Source organism: Ranitomeya imitator, chromosome 5 (genome assembly GCF_032444005.1).
Source record: "Ranitomeya imitator isolate aRanImi1 chromosome 5, aRanImi1.pri, whole genome shotgun sequence".
NCBI classification, from domain to species: Eukaryota; Metazoa; Chordata; class Amphibia; order Anura; family Dendrobatidae; genus Ranitomeya; species Ranitomeya imitator.
In genome coordinates this window covers 480,999,228-481,023,700 of record NC_091286.1, presented here as the reverse complement: position 1 = coordinate 481,023,700, position 24,473 = coordinate 480,999,228, and the positions used below count along the sequence as shown (strand labels likewise).

At 43.1% G+C, this 24,473-nt stretch overlaps 1 protein-coding gene across 1 annotated transcript in view; it reads right to left on the bottom strand.

Annotated features, from left to right (window-relative positions):
* Nucleotides 1-4,697: 4,697 nt before the first annotated feature.
* The window catches only part of PDCD10 (programmed cell death 10), a 59,016-nt gene continuing 39,240 nt past the window's right edge, over nt 4,698-24,473 (bottom strand). The window contains exons 4-8 of the mRNA XM_069727386.1: nt 17,373-17,490; nt 16,870-16,996; nt 14,662-14,740; nt 14,041-14,123; nt 4,698-5,188 (exon numbers count right to left, since the gene is read on the bottom strand). Coding sequence (XP_069583487.1) covers nt 5,107-5,188; nt 14,041-14,123; nt 14,662-14,740; nt 16,870-16,996; nt 17,373-17,490 — 489 coding nt within the window. The 3' untranslated portion in view covers nt 4,698-5,106. The remainder of the gene's footprint in view (nt 5,189-14,040; nt 14,124-14,661; nt 14,741-16,869; nt 16,997-17,372; nt 17,491-24,473) is intronic.

The window sequence follows — 24,473 nt, the reverse complement described above, 5'->3', positions numbered from 1 at the left end:
TTAGCAACAGTCCAGTGCTGCTTCTCTGTAGCCCAGGTCAGGCGCCTCTGCCGCTGTTTATGGTTCAAAAGTGGCTTTACCTGGGGAATGCGGCACCTGTAGCCCATTTCCTGCACACGCCTGTGCACGGTGGCTCTGGATGTTTCCACACCAGACTCAGTCCACTGCTTCCTCAGGTTCCCCAAGGTCTGGAATCGGTCCTTCTCCACAATCTTCCTCAGGGTCCGGTCTCCTCTTCTTGTTGTACAGCGTTTTCTGCCACATTGTTTCCTTCCAACAGACTTACCATTGAGGTGCCTTGATACAGCACTCTGGGAACAGCCTATTTGTTGAGAAATTTCTTTCTGGGTCTTACCCTCTTGCTTGAGGGTGTCAATGATGGCCTTCTTGACATCTGTCAGGTCGCTAGTCTTACTCATGATGGGGGTTTTGAGTAATGAACCAGGCAGGGAGTTTATAAAAGCCTCAGGTATCTTTTGCATGTGTTTAGAGTTAATTAGTTGATTCAGAAGATTAGGGTAATAGGTCGTTTAGAGAACCTTTTCTTGATATGCTAATTTATTGAGACAGGTTTTTTGGGTTATCAGGAGTTGTATGCCAAAATCATCAGTATTAAAACAATAAAAGACCTGACAAATTTCAGTTGCTGGATAATGAATCTATAATATATGAAAGTTTAATTGTAATCATTACATTATGGTAAATAATGAAATTTAACACTATATGCTAATTTTTTTAGAAGGACCTGTAAGTGTAACCAGGTATTGATGCATATAAACAGGGTCTATTAAATATTTCCTAAAGAAATTTCAATGGTAGAGCACGCAAATAAATCACAGATGGCTCAAGCAGTCTCTACGTGCTAATAAGCAGAAAGACCTAAAAGTGAGGGGAGAGAATGCAGACCAAAAAAGGATATTGCGCATTTTGCCCCTGGAAAAAGCCAGCAGCAAAATGCGTGTCGGGGTGGGGAGACACCACTCAGCTGTACTCCAGGTAAAACATTGCATATATCCTATTGTGTATGAAATTAGGCCCACTTGACTGCTGGGATACAGGCGGTCAGAGAACCCAGCAGGGACATCACCTTTCTGAGGGACATTACTGGATTTATCACTGTTGACGAGATAACGTTTACAATTTTTTCTTCTTTCCCCTCTGTGCAATGGCATTCCTGTTTGTCCGAGTCTATTATAAGGCTCAGGAAGACCTGTGACCTCAGTGGCTGTAGCCTGGATTTTTTTTTAGATTTAAGCGCCACCCCAAGCTTTCCCACTGCTCATCTCCCTGACTTTGAAGGATCAAGTGCCCCACAATTAGGAAGTAGTCCAGATATGGCACTTCAAATATGTCTTTTTTCCCCCAGAGGTGAGCTGTTATTCTTGATATTTTTGTAAAGATCCGAGGAGCTATTGCTAGTCCAAAGGGAAGAGCCCTATAGTCTAAGCGTCTGAGCTCTCCTATCCGCACCGCTATTCTGAGAAATCTTTGGTACATGATAGTAGGAACCTTTGTGGTCCAGGACTGCCATTTAACAGCCTAGGTAGAGAACCTCCACTGTCGTTCTTACTGACTCCATCTTGAACGAAGGAATAACCAGGAATTTGCTTAAGGCCTTTAGATTTATTATCGTCCTGAATGAAGTGTTTTCTTTTTCTTTTGTAATTATAAGGCATAAGTGGGAATAGAACCCTTTTTTTATTTCTCCTGGTGGAACTTCTTCCCATACATGACTCTCGTAAAGCTAGATTTTTAGACCTAATCCTATTATGTGAAGGATCCAGGCACTGGAAAAAATCTTTTCCCAGGCTGGGAGGAAGACAGCATCTTCCTCCCACCTGGGGAGCAGAGTCAGAGAGGATTTTTTGGTTTCTTGCGAGGGACCACCAAAGAGGAACCCACTGCCTCCACTGGATTGGCCTTCCAACTTATCCCGATCTCTGGATGACTTCTTACGGCTGTTAACGTCCCTTCCAAAAGGACCATCTAAAATTATGGAAATTGGCATTACGTTACTTACCAGTAGCAGCATTTTTCTGAGGCCCATGACAGCACCACGAGAGAGGGGATCCACCTTTCAGGAACAGGAAAACTACAGATACAAAAGGGCGGCACCTCTCCCACGCATCAGTTGGATTACAACACAGCTTGAGAGGACCTCCATGGTTAATGGCACATAAAATATATACAACTTTAACAATTCACCCATGTGAAAACTTATAAGTGGAAGACGTGCTCACCCATACTTTAAGGGAGGGAACTAAGGGTGCTATCATGAGCCTCCGAAAAATGCTGTTACCGTTAAGTAACTTAATGCTTTATTCGGACTCACATGACAGCACCACGAGAGAATTACAGAGATGTAAAACTAGCTTAGGGAGGGCTACAGCCTGCAGCACCCTTAACTCGAAGGTAAGATCTCAGGAAGCACCCATGTCCAGCCTATAATGGTTAAAGAAGGTGGATGGGGAGGACCACATATCCGCCTTACATATCCGGTCGATGGAAACTCCAGACCTTTCTGCCCACGAGGATGCCACGGCTAGAGTAGAATATACCCTTAAAATTCTGTGGAGCCGGACCGCCACCTGCTGTGTAAGCCAGAGAGATAGCCTTCCTAATCCATCTCGCTAATATACACTTTGAAACTCTATGACCCTTTCTAGAGCCCTGGAAGGATGTAAATAAGGCATCGTCCTTTTTCCAGGAATTAGTTACAGATACTGTAGCAAACATCTAACATTAAGGTGTGAAGTTTCTTATTCTGATTATTAGGATTCGGGAGGAGGGAAGGAAGGACTATCTCTTGTGACCTGTGGAAGTCTGAGGTAACCTTGGGCAAGTAAGCAGGGTCTGGCCTAAACATTACCCGGTCGTCCAATATCCGTGTATAAGGAGGAATTCTAGAGAGTGCTTGAATATCACTTATTCTACGTGCTGATGTTATAGTTACTAAACAGGTCACCTTGAGGGATAGAACTTTAATAGAAGCAGATACCATGGGTTTAAACAGAGCCTCCATCATAGCTGTAAGGACAAAGTTCAAATCCTATGGTGAACACCTTACCCTGTGTATGGGCCTAGATCTACCAGTTGCTTTAATGAATCTGGAGACCCAGTAATTACTTGTGATGTTGCAGCTAAATAAGGCGCCAAGGGCCGAAACTTGCACTTTAAGGGTACTAGTGGCAAGACCTAATTCTAGGCCCTTCTGAAGAAATTCTAGAATCTGTCCTATAGGTACCCCCTCTTCGATTTTAAAGTCAGAAGTGGCTAGGAACTATTTCCAGGTTCTGGCATAAATCTTAATTGTAATTAACTTTCCACTTTTTAGTAGGGTGGTTATTAAATTTGGGGAGAATCCTTTATCCCTTAATAATGCCCTTTCAAACTTCACACTGTCAAGTAGAGTCCTGCTACTCGTGGATGGTTGACTGGGCCCTGGGACAGGAGATGCGGAAGGTCTGAAAGTATCCAGGGATCGCAGACCGCTATAGTCCTTAGCCACGAGAACCAAGCCCTTCTGGGCCAGAAGGGAGCAATTAGTATAATCCTCACCCTGTCTTCTCTGATCTCTCTCACTACCAGAGGCAACAGGGATAGTGGAGGGAATACGTAGGCCAGGTTGAAGTCCCACTTCTTCAGGAAGGCATCCACTATAAGAGGTTTTTCCTCCGGATTTAGAGAACAGAACTGACTTACTTTTCTGTTAATCCAGGTGGCAAAAAGATTTACCTCCATCAGACCCCACATGCAGACAATCTGGTTGAAGATGGCTCCATTTAGAGATCATTCTCCCTGCCTTAGTATGTTGCGGCTTAGAAAGTCCACCTTGGCATTGTCTTTTCCTTTTATGTGTAGCGCTGTTAAAGACAGTAAATGTCTTTCCGTTATCTGGAAATGGCGTTTTGTTACTTCCATCAGGGCCTTGGATCGGATCCCACCTTAGTGGTTGATGTAGGTCTCCGTCACCTGGTTGTCCGAGGGAATTCTGACATGGTAACCCTGTAGGTATACGAGGAGTTTCTTAACCGACAGTTCTACCACTGATAGAAAGCTCATCTAACCTGAAGGAACTACCTGGGAATCCCATTGACCCTGGACCACAATATCCCCATATGGGCCCCCCACCCCAAAGGACTGGCGTCTGTGATTATTATGTGCACACGTTGCGGAATGGTATGCAGATTTTTCTGCACTATTTTTGGTAAATCCGCAGGTAAACCGCACTGCGGATTTACAGCGGTTTTTGTGCGGATTCCACCTGCAGTTTTACACCTGCAGATTTCTATTGTGGAGCAGGTATAAACCGCTGCGGAATCTGCACAAAGAATTGACATGCTGCGGAAAAAAAAACAAAAGCTGCGCTTGTGGATGCCATTAGCTGAGCCCCTAGGGTGCCAGATCAGCAGTAGGTATCCCAGTAATCGGACACCAAGTGATGAAGAGGTTATCCACCATTTTATTGGTACAACCCCTTTAATTCTAACCACGTTTCTAACAAACTAACCGTCCCTCTGAGAATTCACAGGTCACTGTGGAAAAGTTGTCATGTGTTGGAGGAGCATGTTCCCAAGTGTGCCCCAGAGAACTAGTCTCACACAAGTGTGCCAGTCCAAAGTGAAAGTCCCATTTGTTCCACACCTTCCAGGTCTATGTACAATAACAGAATTCAATTATGCAAGACACTATGGAGGTTAACATTTGTAAACTATTTATTGAATATTTGCCACCAAATATTGTTAAATACATAATCTTGCAGCTCTTCAGTTTCAAGTTAAAATGTCAGAAACAGAACACCAATATTTACAATTCTTATAAGGAATGTTATATAATGACACATTAAGGCGTAAATTCTTTTGGCTTATAATTCTGAAAAGAATGATAATAGCAAAAAGTGATGCAAAATCTTCATTGTGAGATTATGATAAGCTACAATAAATCTTACAAAAATATGGTGTAAGATGGCAATAATCCCATTAAACATCCCGCATTTATGTCCCTCTGGCGGAACTGATAATTTATTTTACAGTCAAAACTTAATTTACATAATAAAAGTAGCTCTGTCCACCACTTAAAATTACAGCTCTCATTCATTTACACTGTTCAGGCCACAGTTTTAAAGGTCTGGAGTATCAAGTTGGTTTGATGAATTAGGCGGTTGGCACTTATAAATACATTTAATGCCCTGCAAAAAAAAGGAATAAAATAAAAAAGTTAGAAAACTACATAATAGATTTAAGCAATTCACAGCTGTTAAAAAACAGAGTTTGACTTTTTGGCATAGATTACTTCTCTCAAATGCCCCTTATACTGATCCAAGCTATTAAAATGACCAGCACTGGCTATATACAAGCAGAGCGGCCCATGAACATGCTACATCACAGATCATTTCTTGCCCACAGAATATCAGGTTATCGGCAGCACATCACCTGTTTGCATGGGGTGATGCACTTCTGAAAATGAGGTTTTTAGAAGGTTTAAAATCATTGCACCTAGGGAACAAGCATTTTGCTAGTTTATCCGGCGATTACCGGCATGTTCATATGACTTAACTTGGAACTCTCGTCCACCAATTATTGGCTAGTCTAAAGGTACCGTTACACTAAACGACTTACCAACGATCACGACCAGCGATACGACCTGGCCGTGATCATTCGTAAGTCGTTGTGTGGTCGCTGGGGAGCTGTCACACAGACAGTTCTCTCCAGCGACCAACGATCAGGGGAAAGACTTCGGCATCGTTGAAACGGTCTTCAACGATGCCGAAGTCCCCGGGTAACCAGGGTAAACTTCGGGTTGCTAAGCGCAGGTCCGCACTTAGTAACCCGATGTTTACCCTGGTTACAAGTGAACACACGCCGATCCAGCGATGACAGAGGGTGATCAGCGACCGAAAAAGGTCCTGATCATTCCCCGCTAACAATATCTTTGTGTGACAGCGACCAACGATCAGGCCCCTGCTGGGAGATCGTTGGTCGCTGTCACACAAAGATATTGTTAGCGGGATCGTTGCTACGTCACAAAAAGCGTGACGTTGCAACGATATCGTTAACAAAATAGTTATGTGTGAAGGTACCTTTAATGGGCCACAAATTTGGCTTTGATATAAGGGAACTGAATTTAACATTTTGTCCCATGTTAACTGGTTATAGAAAAGCCAACACAGGCAACAAGTACAATACCAGTCCTGCTGTGTACTGGGAGCACTGGAATGCAGATCCAGGTGCCATAGTGACGTAATGAAAAACAGGCTGCAAGGTACCGTGTCCGGTATATCAGACATGAATGAACTGTACAACAGTAACGAGACCATTCTACGAACTGCCAGTTGTTGGTCACATGCACTTTCCCTATAGCACAATGATGTGGAAAGAAGCGGATGTCTATAGTTTACACCTATACCACCGGGGGGGGGGGGGGGGAGCAAGAGTGGGCAGCACAATGCAAAATTCATTCAAAAGTAAAGTATACATGGTCTGTAAGTTTGCATCCCGTCAGCTGTTAACATGTCTGGTTTTTTAAGGGTATGTGTCCACGTTCAGGATTGCATCAGGATTTGACGCAGGTAAAATCTTCACCAAATCTGCACCTGAGGTCACTGGCAGGTCACCTGCGTTTTTCATGCATTTTTCATGCGTTTGACGAGTTTTTTTTCATGCGGATTTGTGCGCGTTTTTGTAAGCTCAATAAAGCTATACCAAAAGAAAAAAAAGGTGATGTAATTTCTTGTCCAACCTCTTCATTTACATACTCCATTGAAGAATAATGTTTACTCAGACAGATAGATATGATAGATCTATTATCTATCGTCTATATATCTCTACCCATCTCTATGATGCGCTATATACTACGTAGGCTGCACTGTATACTACGCGGGCTGCGCTATATACTACGCGGCCAGCCGTGATCAATCAGCAATATTGACGCGGAATTTAACCCCCACTCACAGCGCTACGTACATACATACTCTAGAATACCCGATGCATTAAAATTGGGGCACCATCTAGTAGATATGTAATAGCAAGGCCGATGTTTATGAATGAACGTTTAAGGGAAAAAAAACGGCATGGGCTCCCGCGCAATTTTCTGCGCCACAGGGGGAAAGCCGAAGGCCAATATTTGTAGCCTGGGAAGGGGGTAATACCCATGGCTCCTCTAAGCTATGAATATCAGCCCGCAGCTGTCTGCGTAGCCTTTACTGGCTATAAATTAAAAAAAAAAAAAAAAAAAAAAAACCTCGACATGGGGTCCCCCTATATTTTATAGCCAGAAAGGCTACGCAGACAGCTGCGGGCAGATATTCATAGCCTAGAGAGGGGCCATGGATATTGCCCCCCCCCCCCCCCCCCCGGCTACAAATACCAGCCCCCCCAGAAATGGTGCCAATTCCGGCACTTAGCCCCTCTCTTCCCACTCCCGTGTAGCGGTGGGATATGAGGTAATAAAGGGTTAATGTCACCTTGCTATTGTAAGGTGACATTAAGCCGGGTTAACAATGGAGACGCGTCAATAAGACGCCTATCCATTATTAATCCTAGTGTAGCTTAAGTTAAAAAAAAAATTAAAAAAAATAAAGACAGGCAGAAAAAAGTATTTTAATATTCTTCATTTAACCATACTTACCATACTTCAGCGCCAGCAAAAAATGTAAAATAAACCGTATATTACCTGTCCGCCATAGTCCAATTAATAACGAGTGTCCCACGATGATCTCCCCTATAGAACAGTGACATCGGGTGATGTCACTGCACTATAGGACCTTCAGTGACACACTGACAGGAGACAATGGCTCCTGCAGTGTATCACTGAGGTTACCTCAGTTCAGGGTCTCACTTTATGGCATTGCTGCATGGGAACTCACATAGCAGTGCCACAAGTGAGACTAGGGACTATTTTTTTACAGTGGCGGAGGAATACAGTGCGGAATGATACCTTCCTTCATTGTATTCCTGGAGCCCCTGGAGAGCAGTCGCATCAGCTGATCCACGACGATCTCTCGTGGAGAGCATCAGCTGATGCTCTCCACGAGAGATCGTCGTGGGACACTCGTTTTAATTGGATTTCGGCAGATCAGGGAGTATAGTGTTTATTATTTTTATATTTTTTACAGATGACACTGGCTTCGAGGAACAAAGTGACAAGTGATGGCGAGTATGTAATCTACGTTTAATGTACTGTACATCTATATGTATGTACTGTATGTATGTGTTGTATGGTGCATGTCGCATGTTGTTCTATGTCGCATGTTGTTCTATGTCGCATGTTGTTCTATGTCGCATGTTGTTCTATGTCGCATGTTGTTCTATGTCGCATGTTGTTCTATGTCGCATGTTGTTCTATGTCGCATGTTGTTCTATGTCGCATGTTGTTCTATGTCGCATGTTGTTCTATGTCGCATGTTGTTCTATGTCGCATGTTGTTCTATGTCGCATGTTGTTCTATGTCGCATGTTGTTCTATGTCGCATGTTGTTCTATGTCGCATGTTGTTCTATGTCGCATGTTGTTCGGTGTAGCATGGTGTCGCATGTTGTTCGGTGTAGCATGGTGTCGCATGGTGTAGCATGGTGTAGCATGGTGTAGCATGGTGTAGCATGGTGTAGCATGGTGTAGCATGGTGTAGCATGGTGTAGCATGGTGTAGCTGCACACAGTGTAGACGAGTCTGGCTCTGCTAGATCTGGATGCCTGACATATAGATGTAGCCGAGCCGGTAGATGATCACCGGAGATAACTCTCCAGCGATCACCTACACTACAGCGTTCTCGCTAACAGCTGATCAGTTGTTTGTGAGAACCAGACTAGTGACCGGAGATAAGTCCCGGTCACGTGCACAGCAGTTCTCGCGATAAGATAAGTTATCATGAGAACTGCAGTGGATGCAGACTTCCGGCGGCGGGACAGGTGAGCCAGCAGACATGCGTAGTAAGCTGCATTTACGCAGTTTCTACACGTGACTAATCATTGGATGCGATTTTACCGCATCTAATGATAGTCTATGGTAAATTTAGAGCGCGGCGACGGAGCATCGCCGCATTGTAAACAGACATGCTGCGTTCCGAAAAGACGTGCCGCATGTCAGTTTCCGCGGATCTGCCACCTGCGTGTTTTACCGCATAGTGGAGATGGGAATTCATGAAATCCCCTCCACTATGCTTTAACATCTGGATGCTGCGTGTTTGACGCTGCGGCTCTACGCAGCATCAAACATGCAGCGTTTCCTAAACGTGGAAACATACCCTAATAGATGTAATTTAAAAATGTGTCAAAAAAAAAAAAAAAAAAAAAAGTACACAAATATATACACATTATTAAATATTTATAATTAAAACAGACATGTTTTACAGCTGACTGGATCCACCAAATTGGTGCTGAAAATCTGGAATCCGTGGGCCAGATACAGGTCATGCATAGTAAATATTTTTTTATACACACAACCTAGTAAATGTATTCATACCTCATGGATGATTTTTTTTTTTTTTACTTGTTACACTCAAACAACTGTATACTGTATTGTACTGGGATTTTATGAAGCTTACCAACACAATGTTTCAAGTATTTGTGAAGTGTAAAGGAAATTATATGTGATTTTCTAAACATTTAAAAAAACAACAAACAAAAAAATAAATAATATATATATATATATATATATATATATATATATATATATATATATATATATATATATATATATATATATATATATATATATATATATATACATACATACACACACATACATATACACACAAAATTGTGACGTGCATTTCTATTCTGTATTCCGATACAAAAACAGCATCATGAAAACAAAGGAACACACCAGACAAGTAAAGTTGTGAAAAGTAAAGCAGGTAAAGTTATTTAACCCCTTCATGACCTTGGTATTTTCTGTTTTCCGTGTTCGTTTTTCGCTCCCCTCTTTCCCAGAGACATAACTTTTATTTTTCCATCAATATGGCCATGTGAGGGCTTATTTTTTGCGGGACGAGTTGTACTTTTGAACGACATCATTGGTTTTAGCATGTCGTGTACTAGAAAACGGGAAAAAAAAATTCCAATTGTGGTGAAATTGCAAAAAAAAAGTGCAATCCCACACTTGTTTTTTGTTTGGCTTTTTTACTAGGTTCACCAAATGCTAAAACTGACCTGCCATTATGATTCTCCAGGTCATTACGAGTTCATAGGAAAATTTATATAATTAGCACACTCCACTGTGATGCAAAGGGGGGTGTTTAATGTCGTACATACAGTAGTCACAAATGTTTCAGTCTGCAGTGTGCTAATGGTAGCAAGAGTGGTACGTATAGTGAAACCCTAGTAAAAAACTTATTTGCATCAATAATAGGAATAAAGTGAATATGCTGGAAAAAAGCGGAAAGCTGTACAACAGGCCAACCCGGCCGTCAGAGAGCTGACGGGGAGAGACACAGGAACTACGCAGTATCCACCGTAAGTAGATCGTGACACTATCTAAATTCCAAACTTTGCTTAAAAAAATAAAAATAAAAAATTGTGCCATTTTCCGATACCGTAGCGTCTCTATTTTCCGTGATCTGGGGTCAGGTGAGTGCTTATTTTTTGGGTTCCAAGCTGACGTTTTTATTGATGCCACTTTTGTGCAGATACGTTCTTTAGATCGCCCGTTAAAAAACGTAAATTCTGGCGTTGCAATTTTTTTTTTTCGCTACGCTGTTTAGTGATCAGGTTAAATTTTTTTTTATTAATAGATCGGGTGATTCTGAACCCGGCGATACTAAATATGTGTAGGTTTGATTTATTTATGGTTTTACTTTGAATGGTGCGAAAGGGGGGTGATTTAAACTTATATATATATTTTTTTTTTTTTACTTTTGCCATGCTTCAATAGCCTCCATGGGATCGTCTCAGCTACATGGGAGAGATCATCAGATCACTCCTATGTAGCTGAATTCCTGCATTGCTATGAGCGCAGCTCACAGCAATCCGTAATCAGCAACCATAGAGGTCTCAAGGACCTCTATGGTTACTATGCAGAAGCATCGCTGACCCCCTATCATGTGACGGAGGTCGGCGATGCGCTCATTTCTGGCCCGATGGCTGGAAGCGCCGGTTAAATGCCGCTGTCAGCGTTTGACTAGTTAATAGCGGCGGGTGGATCGCGATTCCACCAGTCGCTATTGCGGGCACATGTCAGCTGTTCATAACAGCTAACATGTCCCGGCTTTGATGCGCGCCTCACTGCTGGAGTGCTCAAAGTGGGGGTTTTGACCTCGGACGTACTCATGTCCGAGGTCAGAAAGGGGTTAAAAATATAAATAGTTCAAGCTTTGAACATCTGACATGGCACTGTTCAATTCTTCATCCAAAAATAGGAGTATTTGACTACTGCAACCCTCTACTAATTAGTCTCCCTCTTAATCAACTCTCCCCTCTATCCTGAATGCAGCAGCCAGGATCATATACCTCTAACTGCTACACCGATGCATCTACCAGGTGCCAGTCATTGCACTGGTTACCCATCCACTACAAAATACAACAGAAACTTATTCTCACCAACAAAGTTCTCCACAGTTCTGCACCACCCTACATCTAATCCCTCATCTCTGTATCACACAGTCTATGCCTACTGTTCTGCTAAGAACCCAAGACCCACCTACTAATCTCGAAGACTTCTCACGAACTGCACCATTTCTCTGGATTGCACTACCAAGGACAATTTGATTAATTTCCAATACCCACAGTTTGAAGCGTGCCCTAAAAACGCTCTTTAGATTGGTCTATCGCTCCACCTCTCATAACTATTAGTTTTACCCTTCGAAGATTTTCTTTCAATTTGTTCCCTTGTAGCATCTGTTTAGGCAGCCTCCATGCAGTTAGTAGCACTGTCTACTGTACAGACACTGGCTGATGACCAGTTCATGCTGCGTTGTGTTAATACCCCCCATTTATTATATTGATGGCCGGACCATACAATACAAGCACTTTTATAATTTACCTTCCGTGTCTCCCCCATTTCCTCACACATTGTAAGCTTCTGAGAAGGGCCCTCATTCCTCTTGGCATCTGTTGAATTATAGGTTTACGTGGTGATGTCTTTACGTTTCAGAGACAATAAAAAAATAAATAAAAGTGCTGCGAAATATGTTGGTGCTATAGAAAATAAAATAAAAATTGTGGCACAACTGCAAACCTAGCAAGACATGGCCGTCCACCTAAGCCAGTGATTCCTAAACGCCAGTCCTCGGCCTGTAACATCAGGTTGTCAGACTTTTCCTAGGATTGCACATGCGAGAGCCTGTGGCAATTTCTGATGCCTTTATATTAAGTTCAATCACCTGTGTAATGCAAAAAAAAAAAGAAGAATCTATTGGTGAGCTTTGAGGATTGGAGTTTTGGAAACACTGACCTAAATGGACATCCTAAGCAAGGAGAGCACTAGAGAAGCAGCCAAGAGAACCATGGTCACTCTGGAGGAGCACCAGAAATCCACACCTCAGGTGGGAGAATGTGTCCATAGGGCAACTCCAACTATAAGGGCGGTCAGACATCCGTATAACACATATGACTACCGCATCGCATGGACTGGCCAGCGGCTCTCCCGAGTGTGACAGTTACATGGCGTCCACCAGTCCAAGCATCACGATGGTCGTCAGTGTTATGCAGCCGTTGACTGTGCCCTTAGTCATATACTCTACAAATCTGGCCTTTATGGAAGAGTGGCAAAAATATATATATATTTTTTTTTAAAGCAAGCTATAAGAAGTCTGTTGGCAAAAAGACATGTAGGGGACACAGCTAGTATGTGGAAAAAAGTGCTGTAGTCAGATGGTGTCAAAGTATTCCTCCACTTTAGAACTTTCCATTTAGCTCAAAGTTCTAACACTGCATATCACCATGAAAACACCATCCCCACTGTCAAACGTGGTGGCAGCATCTTGCTGTGGGGAAGCTTTTCTTCAGCAGGGACAGGGAATACAAATGTACGTCACAATTTTCAGATTTATATTTTTAAAATGGTTTTAAAATATAATTTCCTTTATACTTAACCAATACTATATTATCTCATCTGGTAAATCTGTATGGCGCCGTTCCACTAATAACTAGAAATGTAGAAATAAATTGACAGCTGGCTGTTACCATATCCCAATTGGTAACACCCAACAATTACATTATTCGTACATTTCAAGTGACTTACTAAAACGGACATGTTAGGAGAACCGATTGACCCAAGTTATGGTTTTGGTTTAGAGACAGCAAAAGCCTAAATTCATGTCATTAATGCTATTGAATTACAGCTTGTAAAATAATATATCATTAATTGCTCCCAAAACAGAAGTGGCCTTCCCAAACAGGAAGGAACAGCACCATTAACAGGATACAATGAAAGCATCGGGACTATAGAAGTCTGATACCAAGTGTATGAAGGTTAAAGGGTAGGTCACAGACACATCATGAGGAGATTGTCTACCGATACCGGCCGAGATGTAGGTGACATATCATGCACACATCTCAATAGATGGCAGATGTGACGCCTCCTCCTGCCCCAATCCCCTTGTGTTGTGGGAGTGGAGCAGGGCTTTAGACCCCTTTGCACACTAGGCCAACATCAGCTAATGTAGCAGTCATCGGCAGGCTCTGCTGACAATAGGTGTATGGGGTGGGGGGCCTCAGACTATTGACCGACAAATTGTGTTTGGGGGGGATAAAAATCATGCGCGTCCAGTTTCAGACGGCCAATCCTCTCGGAGAGAAGTCGCTGTAGGAGGAGTCCAGCAGTAGCTCTCAGAGCACAGGAGAACTTGGCTGGGCAGGTTCTTCCTATATATTTTGGCAGCCATGTATTGTGTGCCTATGTATAACAGCTTAATATCCTAGCTTTTCTGGTATACTAAAGTAGAGTTTTTCCATGCTTAGCCACACATATAAATGATCTCTCATTTACGGCTTGTGTTGCTGGCACTGCACATTGCAGTACAGTCATTATGACCTGTGACCACTAGGGGGCGGTCTGCACGCCGCTCATCTGCAGCTGACCGCTGCACGTTACAGAAAACTACTTACTTTCCATCTTTAAAATAGGTTTTGAGAGTATCACTAAAACTTTTAGAGTATTTTACAAATTCTTTCTTTTGGTGCTCGAGTGCCTGTAAAAAACAAAAAGCAGTCAGTAACGCAAGACCGTGACATCTCATCACACTTCATGGACAAGTCATCCTTCTGGTTTTACCATCCATGTGCAGTGCTTTGGGACAGCAGAGACTCGGACGGCACCCATGTGCATCACCTGTGACCCTTTCAGATGGTGTTTAAGTTACTGCAACTTTTTCTGTTGCAATTTTTGGTCAGACACCCAAAACATCACAGACAATCGTGTGGATATAGAAATGTGCCACCCAGCTTCCCTCTGCCCCACTGGACAATGCCAAGCATGCCATTTGCACCACTCTGGCCAATGCAATGTCACAGTCCTCTGTGGTGATCATCAGCCGCACATACATGGCTACCGACCAGTCAGCCCCAGATTATTCACACTGAACTGGTATGGAGCAAGCCAGTCTAGTCGTACAGTACTGGCACAGGGACATTGTGGGAGGTTATAGCAGAGAACATGCACCTGCTAGAAATGGAGACTTTGCTGGCATCTTACGTTTAGGATAGAATCATTATGGGTTTTTGACTTACCCTACGATTCTGATATTGGTATTTTTTGAAAACATTGTTGACTGTGTCAAGAAGCTCCTTTATCGCACTCGCAATGTCCCTGTAAGTGAAAAAAGTAACATTACACATGCCACACAGGAAACAATGGGAAAAGCCAGATTATCTGTACCACCAAGCCCAGATCAGTCCAAACACATCATATACGGAGGATATAATATATACACCTCCCATCCAAAATCTGCCACCACTGCAGCAACAATGGCTGGGTCTGGGAAGCAATGATCTGCAAGACTAGGACACAACCATTGCAGCCATAGACCTAAGCAGCGATGCATGTACTGAATGGGATAGCTGGGACCGGCGATGGCGTGCAGTGGGCAAATCGCACTGTATCGTGTTACTGCACCCACATGTAAAACAGGGTAATGGAGTACTACTGCAACTGTAAGCCCCAGGTCGACTATATCAATCAAAAATTCCACACACTTCCAAAATGTAATATAACATGGCAGCTCTTCAAATGAGCTGCTGCCCACGACATGACATAGATGGAACCGGCTCACTACAAAAGTGCTTTCTACTGTGATCCCTGTGGAATTCAGTGCAGGCAGCAAGACACTACTGTGAAAAAGGACTTACGCAGGTGAGAAAAACACTGCATCATACATTTTTTAAAAAATGTTTTATAAAAAGTGTCAAAAATAAACTATTAGTTAACAAATTTGAAAGGGAATGAACTGGAGTGAAGCTCAATTCTAATCAGTATTTGGAGGGACTGCCAAATCAGAAAATTAGCCTCGAATTCATATGTAGGTTGAAACATTAACAAACTAACAGCTCTATAAGAAGCTTAAAACTGGGTGAGGACAACCAAGCTCTGCTACAAAAAGGTGAGGTTGTGGAAAATCGTTTCATGCCACAGATCATAATCCATAGCAAGAGTGAGCACATAAACAAGAAGGTCTACTGCATCAGAACTAGCAGCGATCAGTGGGACTCCGCTACATACACATCTGCTGTTCAGAGAAGTTTGGCCAAAAAGTGGTCTTCATGGAAAAATTGCAGGCAAAGCCATAGCCTTTACATGTAAAGAAGGCCAAGTGACTCAACTAAACAAAGAACATGGGCCTGAGGGTGTAAAAAAACTAATAGCATCAGGTGCTCTGGACTGAATATTCAAAATGAAATATTGGGCTGTAACAAAAAGGACTGGAGTGGTACAATACTGAGGGTCTGCAGAGAAGAGGGATGCATGGTAAAGGTTCCTTGCAAGTCCAGGACTGCATTTTAACAGATGGAGTGGAGGATTTGGCCCGGATTAATGGTATCCTCATTGCTGAGAAACAGACAAATAATTAACTTTTATGGAAAATCAGGAAGGTGCTTGGATGGCTGCAAATCTATGCTTCAGCCAATGTCCTTAAGGACGATCTTCAGTGCAGAACATTGAGTCCTGAAGTAATGATATGGCCACCACAGAGCCCTGATCATAGTGTGTGAGATTACAGGGAGACAGAAGGATTTGCACAACTCTACATACAAGGAAGATCTAAGGTTTGTTCTCCAATATTTTGGAGCAACCTCCCTGCAGAGTTCCTTTAAAGACTTTGTGCAAGTGTACCTAGAAGAATTCATGATGTGTGATTGCATCACTGATTTCATTTTAAATAAACTATCAAGTAAAATGCCACATATTAACACTAGTAGTTTTGAAAGCCGTGGTACTTTGCAGCTGTTTCCCCCACACCTGCCTAGCCCCCTGGTCCGCTGTCTTATTAATCACACACATAAATAATAATCTTTATTTTTATATAGCGCTAACATATTCCGCAGCGCTTTACATTTTGCACACATTATCATCACTGTCCCCGATGGGGCTCACAATCTAGAATCCCTATCAGTATGTCTTTGGAAACTTGGTAACGGATACAAAATACTTCATGTAGGGCTGGTCTGGTCACATAGTTGGCACTGGGCACTTCGGTCCCACCTTTCTCAGCCGTAACAGTGGCTGGAGTTGTGCGCACTGTGTATGTACGAGGTTGTTTTCTATGAATGGAACACTGGATTAAGATTGCAATCCTCTGTGGGATTTTACTTGGTAGTCGTTGGGAGTAACTGGTCCTCCATGGGTTAGAAGACATTACCACATTGCTATACATACACGTCTATAAACTTGAAGAGCTAGAAAAGCATTTCATGTGAAAGGAAAGTGAAGAGGAGACTCACTTGATTGTCTGAAGAAACCTCACTCTATCATTGATTTCATCAGGTATTTTCCCAAGGATCTGTTTAAGTGCTCGCGCTTTTTCATTCAGTTCCTGGAACTCCGGTTCAGGCCTTTCAATCATGTATTCTAAGTGCCATAGAAAAACAATGAGAGCAGTCAGTAAGGCTTCCGTCCCCGAAATCCACACATCGAAACTGCCGTCTCTCTCCACTAACAGACCACAACCAGTGGGTATTACTAGGAAGAGCCGGTTCCCCTATAAACGGGACCATTCCCTCCCACTCCTAGGGGTTTACTGCATACCGAACCTTAAAACCACTGACATTCGGGAAATGTATGTGAAGAATGCCAGAAATAAAAAATAATAAAATGCCATGCCCTGAGCATATGCTGTGTCTGCATGGATTGGATATGACCGTACTTAATCCTATAATGCTGTTAGTAGAACTCGCCTAATTAGGACTAGATGCATTATTGGCACGGCACTGGAGCTTAAACTCACCTTCCACATCATCAGCTGCCATACGTAGAAGAGATTCTGTAAAATTTACTTCCACACTCTTCTTTTCGAGGATTTTTGTAATAATATCTTGCGTGAGCCCTGGATTCTCTTTTTCTGCCTGTGGAAAAAAAACAAAACATTATATAATGCTGTATTTTATAATTCAGGGCACAAGAGCACATTTGTTTCATGTACTTCAAGTGTGAAGACACAAGTAGCTTCAGAATGAGCTGCACTGTATGTGCATATGAGGACTAATTATGGCTGCCCACTACACCACATATGCACTTTCAGCAGTTTCTCTCCGCAGGCTCTCAGATTTGCAGCTGACTATGAGCTGGTATTAGGAGACACTGCCATGTTGTCTCCCATACACAGATTTCTGATCTTCATTACTTAGAACACAGAAGCAGCAGCCGCCGAATGGGGTAAAATATACATCAGCACTGAGCTTTGTGGAAGTGAATCAAGCTCTGGGGTGAGGCAAAAGACTTGTTAGACAGCTCAGCATGATCTGTGTGTTCCCCTCTGCTTTGATTCTCACATCATCTTTTCCTCACTCCTCCTTCCCTCTCTAAAAGGAGTATAAATAAGAAGCATAAACTGACACCTCAATGTGGAGGTAGTCCGTAATTGGAGGAGGTGAACTAGTGTCTGAAAGTGCAGAAAGAAGCTGAATTTTTTGACAAGATTTATCATAAAAGCTTCTTGCATGCGCTTGTACTAATCTATGCTAAGTTTGTTGAAAATCGTTCCTTTTTAAGAACTTCCACGGTATAGAACGTACAGTTACATCATATGCCAACTCCCTGACTTTGATGCATCTTTCCCGGCAGATGATGGCGGTGATACTCAGGCATCATTTGACTCCAACAGCCACAGGTGGAGAGGAGCTTCACACACCGCTATTAACCTGTTAAATTTTTCCCTCCTCATTTAAGCATGCCATCATACATCCATTACTTAAAAAACCATCCCTCGATCAAAACTGTGCCGCTAATTATAGACCTGTCTCTAATCTTCCCTTCATCTCTAAACTCCTCGAACGCCTGGTCCACTCCCGTCTTACCCGCTATCTCTCAGATAACACTCTTCTCGACCCTCTTCAATCTGGCTTCCGCTCTTTACACTCTACTGAAACTGCCCTCATTAAAGTCTCTAATGACCTACTAACAGCTAAATCTAATGGTCACTACTCCATGCTAATTCTCTTGGATCTCTCTGCAGCATTTGACACTGTGGATCATCAGCTCCTCCTCACTATGCTCCGCTCCATCGGCCTCAAGGACACCGTTCTCTCCTGGTTCTCCTCCTATCTCGCTGACCGATCCTTCACTGTATGTTTTGCTGGTTCCTCCTCCTCTCACCTTCCCCTTACTGTTGGGGTTCCTCAAGGATCAGTCCTAGGCCCCCTACTCTTCTCGTTGTATACTGCCCCTATTGGACAAACAATCAGTAGATTTGGTTTCCAGTACCATCTCTATGCTGACGACACCCAATTATACACTTCTGCTCCCGATATCACACCGACCTTTTTAGAAAACACCAGTGATTGTCTTACCGCTGTCTCTAACATCATGTCCTCCCTCTATCTGAAACTAAACCTGTCAAAAACTGAACTCCTTGTGTTCTCTCCCTCTACTAACCTACCTTTGCCTGACATTGCCATCTCCGTGTGCGGTTCCACCATTACTCCAAAGCAACATGCCCGCTGCCTTGGGGTCATCCTTGATTCTGACCTTTCATTCACCCCCTACATCCGATCACTGGCTCGCTCTTCTTACCTGCATCTCAAAAACATTTCTAGAATTCGCCCTTTTCTTACTTTCGACTCTGCAAAAACTCTGACTGTTTCACTTATTCATTCTCGTCTGGACTATTGTAACTCTCTACTAATCGGTCTCCCTCTTGCAAAACTCTCCCCGCTCCAATCTGTCCTGAATGCTGCAGCCAGGATCATATTCCTCACCAACCGTTACACCGATGCCTCTACCCTGTGCCAGTCATTACACTGGCTACCCATCCACTCCAGAATCCAGTACAAAACTACTACCCTCATCCACAAAGCACTCCATGGCTCAGCACCACCCTACATCTCCTCCCTGGTATCAGTCTACCACCCTACCCGTGCCCTCCGCTCCGCTAATGACCTCAGGTTAGCATCCTCAATAATCAGAACCTCCCACTCCCGTCTCCAAGACTTTACACGTGCTGCGCCGATTCTGTGGAATGCACTACCTAGGTTAATACGATTAATCCCCAATCCCCACAGTTTTAAACGTGCCCTAAAAACTCATTTGTTCAGACTGGCCTACCGCCTCAATGCATTAACCTAACGATCCCTGTGTGGCCTATTTATAATAAAAAAAAAAAAAAAAAAAAAAAAAAAAAAAAAAAGGTTCCTCGCATCATGTTCTCATACACTTTATGCAGTATTAGCCCTCTGTGTCTGTACTGCTACATACTTAGGCAGTTAACTGGTTCATGTAGCTTTACATGAACACCTGAGCCTTACACTATGGCCGGTCCGAATAACTAAAGCAATTGTTACCATCCACCTTTCGTGTCTCCCCTTTTCCTCATAGTTTGTAAGCTTGCGAGCAGGGCCCTCACTCCTCCTGGTATCTGTTTTGAACTGTATTTCTGTTATGCTGTAATGTTTATTGTCTGTACAAGTCCCCTCTATAATTTGTAAAGCGCTGCGGAATATGTTGGCGCTATATAAATAAAATTATTATTAAATGTCACTGTCAATCACCGACAGCAGCATTTAATGTGTGTCGACAGGGTACAAGTCATTCTATGCACCCATGGGTGCGCCTGTGACATCAACCCGAGAATTGACATTTTCTATTTCTTGGAGGAAGGGTGTGAAGAAACAGTACTAAACATTTTTTTTTCTCTACAAAGTTCACAGCGCAGGTTACATAATGTGAAAACTTAGTATGGGTTTCTACAGATGAGGCATCATTAACTGTGCTTTGTCTTTTGACAGCATTTAAAAAAAAAAAAAGTGGGTGTTGAGCATTTTTTAATTTCCTTTCAAGTTTTCTTTAAACTTCATATTTTACTTTAGACCCAATAGATTGAGGCATTTGAACATGGATGAGCCTAATTGTACATATAATAGTAACCTGAAATACTTCTGTATTACAGTGTACAATGCCTGTGCAACATGTACCCTAGATATTAGGCAGTCTTTGTGGGTGTAAAGAAAAGTACTAATATGGTAACTTAGAAGAAATTGTGAGGTCTCCAGTGTCCATAGCATCCTATCAGTACGCCATAATTGTGTTGTAGAGGCAAATGGACTGATAACGAAGGTTCTTCCCATTGTGAACGACGTAAATGACGCACTCACTACTGACCACGGCATTTAAGGGGGTAAAATAATGAGGATCAGCGTTCCCAATTCCAGCAGTATCAACTCCCTTGGTGATTGAATGGGCAGGCACAGGTCCTGGCTTCAGAAATCACAATGATAATGTATGCCAGAGGCAACTGCGTCCCATAGAGGACATACTGCTGGTCAATTTGTGCCATAGGGTTAACTTTTTAAAATATCAATTTCCGAGGCGATTCTCGTTTTCCCTTTAATACAATATCGCTCATGTGATGGAGACGTCATTGAGAAGTGGCAGTAAACAGGAGGTGACAGCAATATATTTGTGGGGGGAGGAGGGAAGAGGGAGAATTCCGGGCAAGCAATTCCTTTAAAGCTGGTTCTAGCCCCAAAATATCCTCTACTGCAACTCAATGATTTAACAGGCAGGTGACACCGGGATAAAAAGACACTCTGCATAGAATAGGGTTCCAGCAAGATACTCCCCCATTGTACCGTCACCACATCACTCAGTAGGGCACACGGATGGGCATCTTCCACGGACACAGCCCTTTATATGGCAAAAGGGACAGACGGAGAGTCAGATCTACAGAACGTTTCTTTATAGATGGAAATAAAGTGCAAATTATTTACCTACTCATCTCCCTTGTCCGATATCTGTATAACCCACTCTGCCGTCCTTTATCTCAATCCTCGGGTGTGGAATAATGCAGTCCCTGCTGCCGACCGCCGGTTAATGATTTGTTTACAGCTAAATTTATCAAAATCGGCTTGGTTTTATTAAAGAAGTTGTGTGGAGCAGGTTCAGGGACACTAACACATTAATAAGAGTGTGATTCATTACATCTGCCAGCTTTAGAAAAACACTTAATCTGCCACATCTAAGACACAGTGCAGGTCACCTTGGCGTACAAACAGAGGTGGCGCTGCCCCGCGGGTCGCATGGGAATGCTTTAATTACATTTGCATTTCATCTGCCTGATTAAAGTTCTCACAAGGGAAGTGAAGAAATGTTTGAGGAACAACTTATTTTTTTGTACAATACGCTGTTAAAGAGTCACACCGATTCTACTGACTGGCACATACAGTGGGTACGGAAAGTATTCAGACCCCTTTTTCACTCTTTGCTTCACTGCAGCCATTTAGTAAATTCAAAAAGGTTCATTTTTTCTCATTAATGTACACTCTGCACCCCATCTAGACTGGAAAAAAAAAGTAGACATTTTGGCATATTTATTAAAAAAGAAACTGAAATATCACATGTTCATACGTATTCAGACCCTTTGCTCAGACACTCATACAGTATTTAATTCACATGCTGTCCATTTCCTGGTGATCCTCCTTGAGATGGTTCTACTCCTTCATTGGAGGCCAGTTGTGTACTGATAGGACTTGATTTGGAAAGGCGCACACCTGTCTATATAAGACCTCACAGTACATGTCAGACCAAATGAGAATCATGAGGTCAAAGGAACTGGCCAAGGAGCTCAGATACAGAATTGTGGCAAGGCACAGATCTGGCCAAGGTTACAACAGAATTTCTGCAGTACTCAAGGTTCCTAAGAGGATAGTGGCCTCCAGAATCCTTAAATGGAAGAAGTTTGGGACCACCAGAAGTCTTCCTAGACCTTGCTGTCCAGCCAAACTGAGCAATCGTGGGAGAAGAGCTTTAGTGAGAGAGGTAAAGAAATACCCCAGGATCACTGTGGCTGAGCTCCAGAGATGTAGTAAGGAGATGGGAGAAAGTTCCACGAAGTCAACTATCACAGCAGGCTTCCACCAGTCGGGCCTTTATGGCAGAGTGGCCAGACAGAAGCCTCTCCTCAGTGCAAAACATATGAAAGTCTGCATAGAGTTTGCTTAAAAACACATGAAGGAGTCCCAGACTATCTATATACATAATTGTCTAAGGGGTACTTCCGTCTGTCTGTCCTTCTGTCACGGATATTCATTGGTCGTGGCCTCTGTCTATCATGGAAATCCAAGTTGCTGATTGGTTGTGGCTGTTTTGCGGCGACCAATCAGCGACGGGCAGAGTCCCGAAGAAAATGGCCGCTCCTTATTCCCCGCAGTCAGTGTCCCCGGCGCTCCGCTCCCCGCAGTCAGTGTCCCCGGCGCTCCGCTCCATACCGCTAACAGGGTTAATGCCGGCGGTAATGGACCACGTTATGCCGCGGGTAACACATTCCGTTACCGCAGCTATTAACCCTGTGTGTCCCCAACCTTTTACTATTGATGCTGCCTATGCGGCATCAATAGTAAAAGAAAGTAATGTTAAAAATAGTAAAAAAAAAAACAAAAAAACCTGCTACTCTCACCCTTCGCTGTCCTCTGAGCTGCTGGCGCCTGCCGCCATCTTCCTTTCCCAGCGATGCTTTGCGAAATGACCCATAAGACCTAGCCGTCTCGCGAGACCGCTAAGTCATATGGGTAATTTCGCAAAGCATCCTAGGAACGCATGATGGCGGCAGCCGCGGGCCCATCTGCACAGCGCCGTTGGATCCCAGGAAGCGTAGAGACAGGACGCTGAGGACAAGCGACCAGAATGGTGAGTATGTTCAACCACAAGGAGCCCTCGGATCGTTAGGGGAGTATGTTTATTTTTTTAACCTGTGACATATGTGGCTCGGTAATATAGTACGTCACTGTGCAATATACTACGTGGCTCTGTTCTGTATACTATGTGGCTGGACAATATACTACGTAGACATGCATATTCTAGAATACCCGATGCATTAGAATCGGGCCACCATCTAGTGAGAAATAAGATTCTCTGGTCTGATGAGACTTAGACCTTTTTGGTGATAATTCTAAGTGGCATGTGTGGAGAAAACCAGGCACTGCTCATCACCTGCCCAATACAATCCCAACAGTGAAACATGGTGGTGGCAGCATCATGCCATGGGGTGTTTTTCAGCTGTAGGGACAGGACAACGAGGTGTCATTGAAGGAAACATGAATGCGCCAAGTACAGAGATATCCTTTATGAAAACCTCTTCTACAGTGCTCTGGACCTCAGACTTGGCCTAAGGCTCATCTTCCAACAAGACAATGACCCTAAGCACACACCTAAAATAACAGAAGTGGCTTCAGAAAAACTCTGACCATTCTTGACTGGCCATGACAGAGCCATGATCTAAATCCAATTGAGAATCTCTGGAGAGACCTGAAAGTGTCTGCCACCAATGTTCACCATCCAACCTGACGGAACTGGAGAGGATCCTCAAGGAATAATGGCAGAGGATCCCCAAATACAGGTGTGAAAAACTTGTTGCATCATTCCCAAGAAGACTCATGGCTGTACTAGGTCAAAAGGTTCTTCTACTCAATACTGAGCAAAGGATCTGAATACTTATGACCATGTGATTTTTATTTATTTTTTTTAATAAAATTTGCCAAAATTTCGACATAGATTTTTTTCCCAGTCAAGATGGGGTGCAGTGTGTACATTAATGAGAAAAAAAATGAACTTTTTTTGAATTTACCAAATGGCTGCAATGAAACAGTGAAAAATTTAAAGGGGTCTGAATACTTTCCATACCCACTGTAAGGTCTCCAATCAGTCTGAATATCCCAAAAATACCTTTCATAATCCCCCCTTAACGGTGTGGTCTGGTCCAATTGGCACTGCTGGTATTGCTTGGCGTCACGTTTATCCCCATCCTCCTGCCCTGATACAGGTGTATCACGCGTCCGTCATCCACACAGTGCCCCAATCTCGATCCATGTTGATGGTAGAACAAAGCACTGTAATGCTT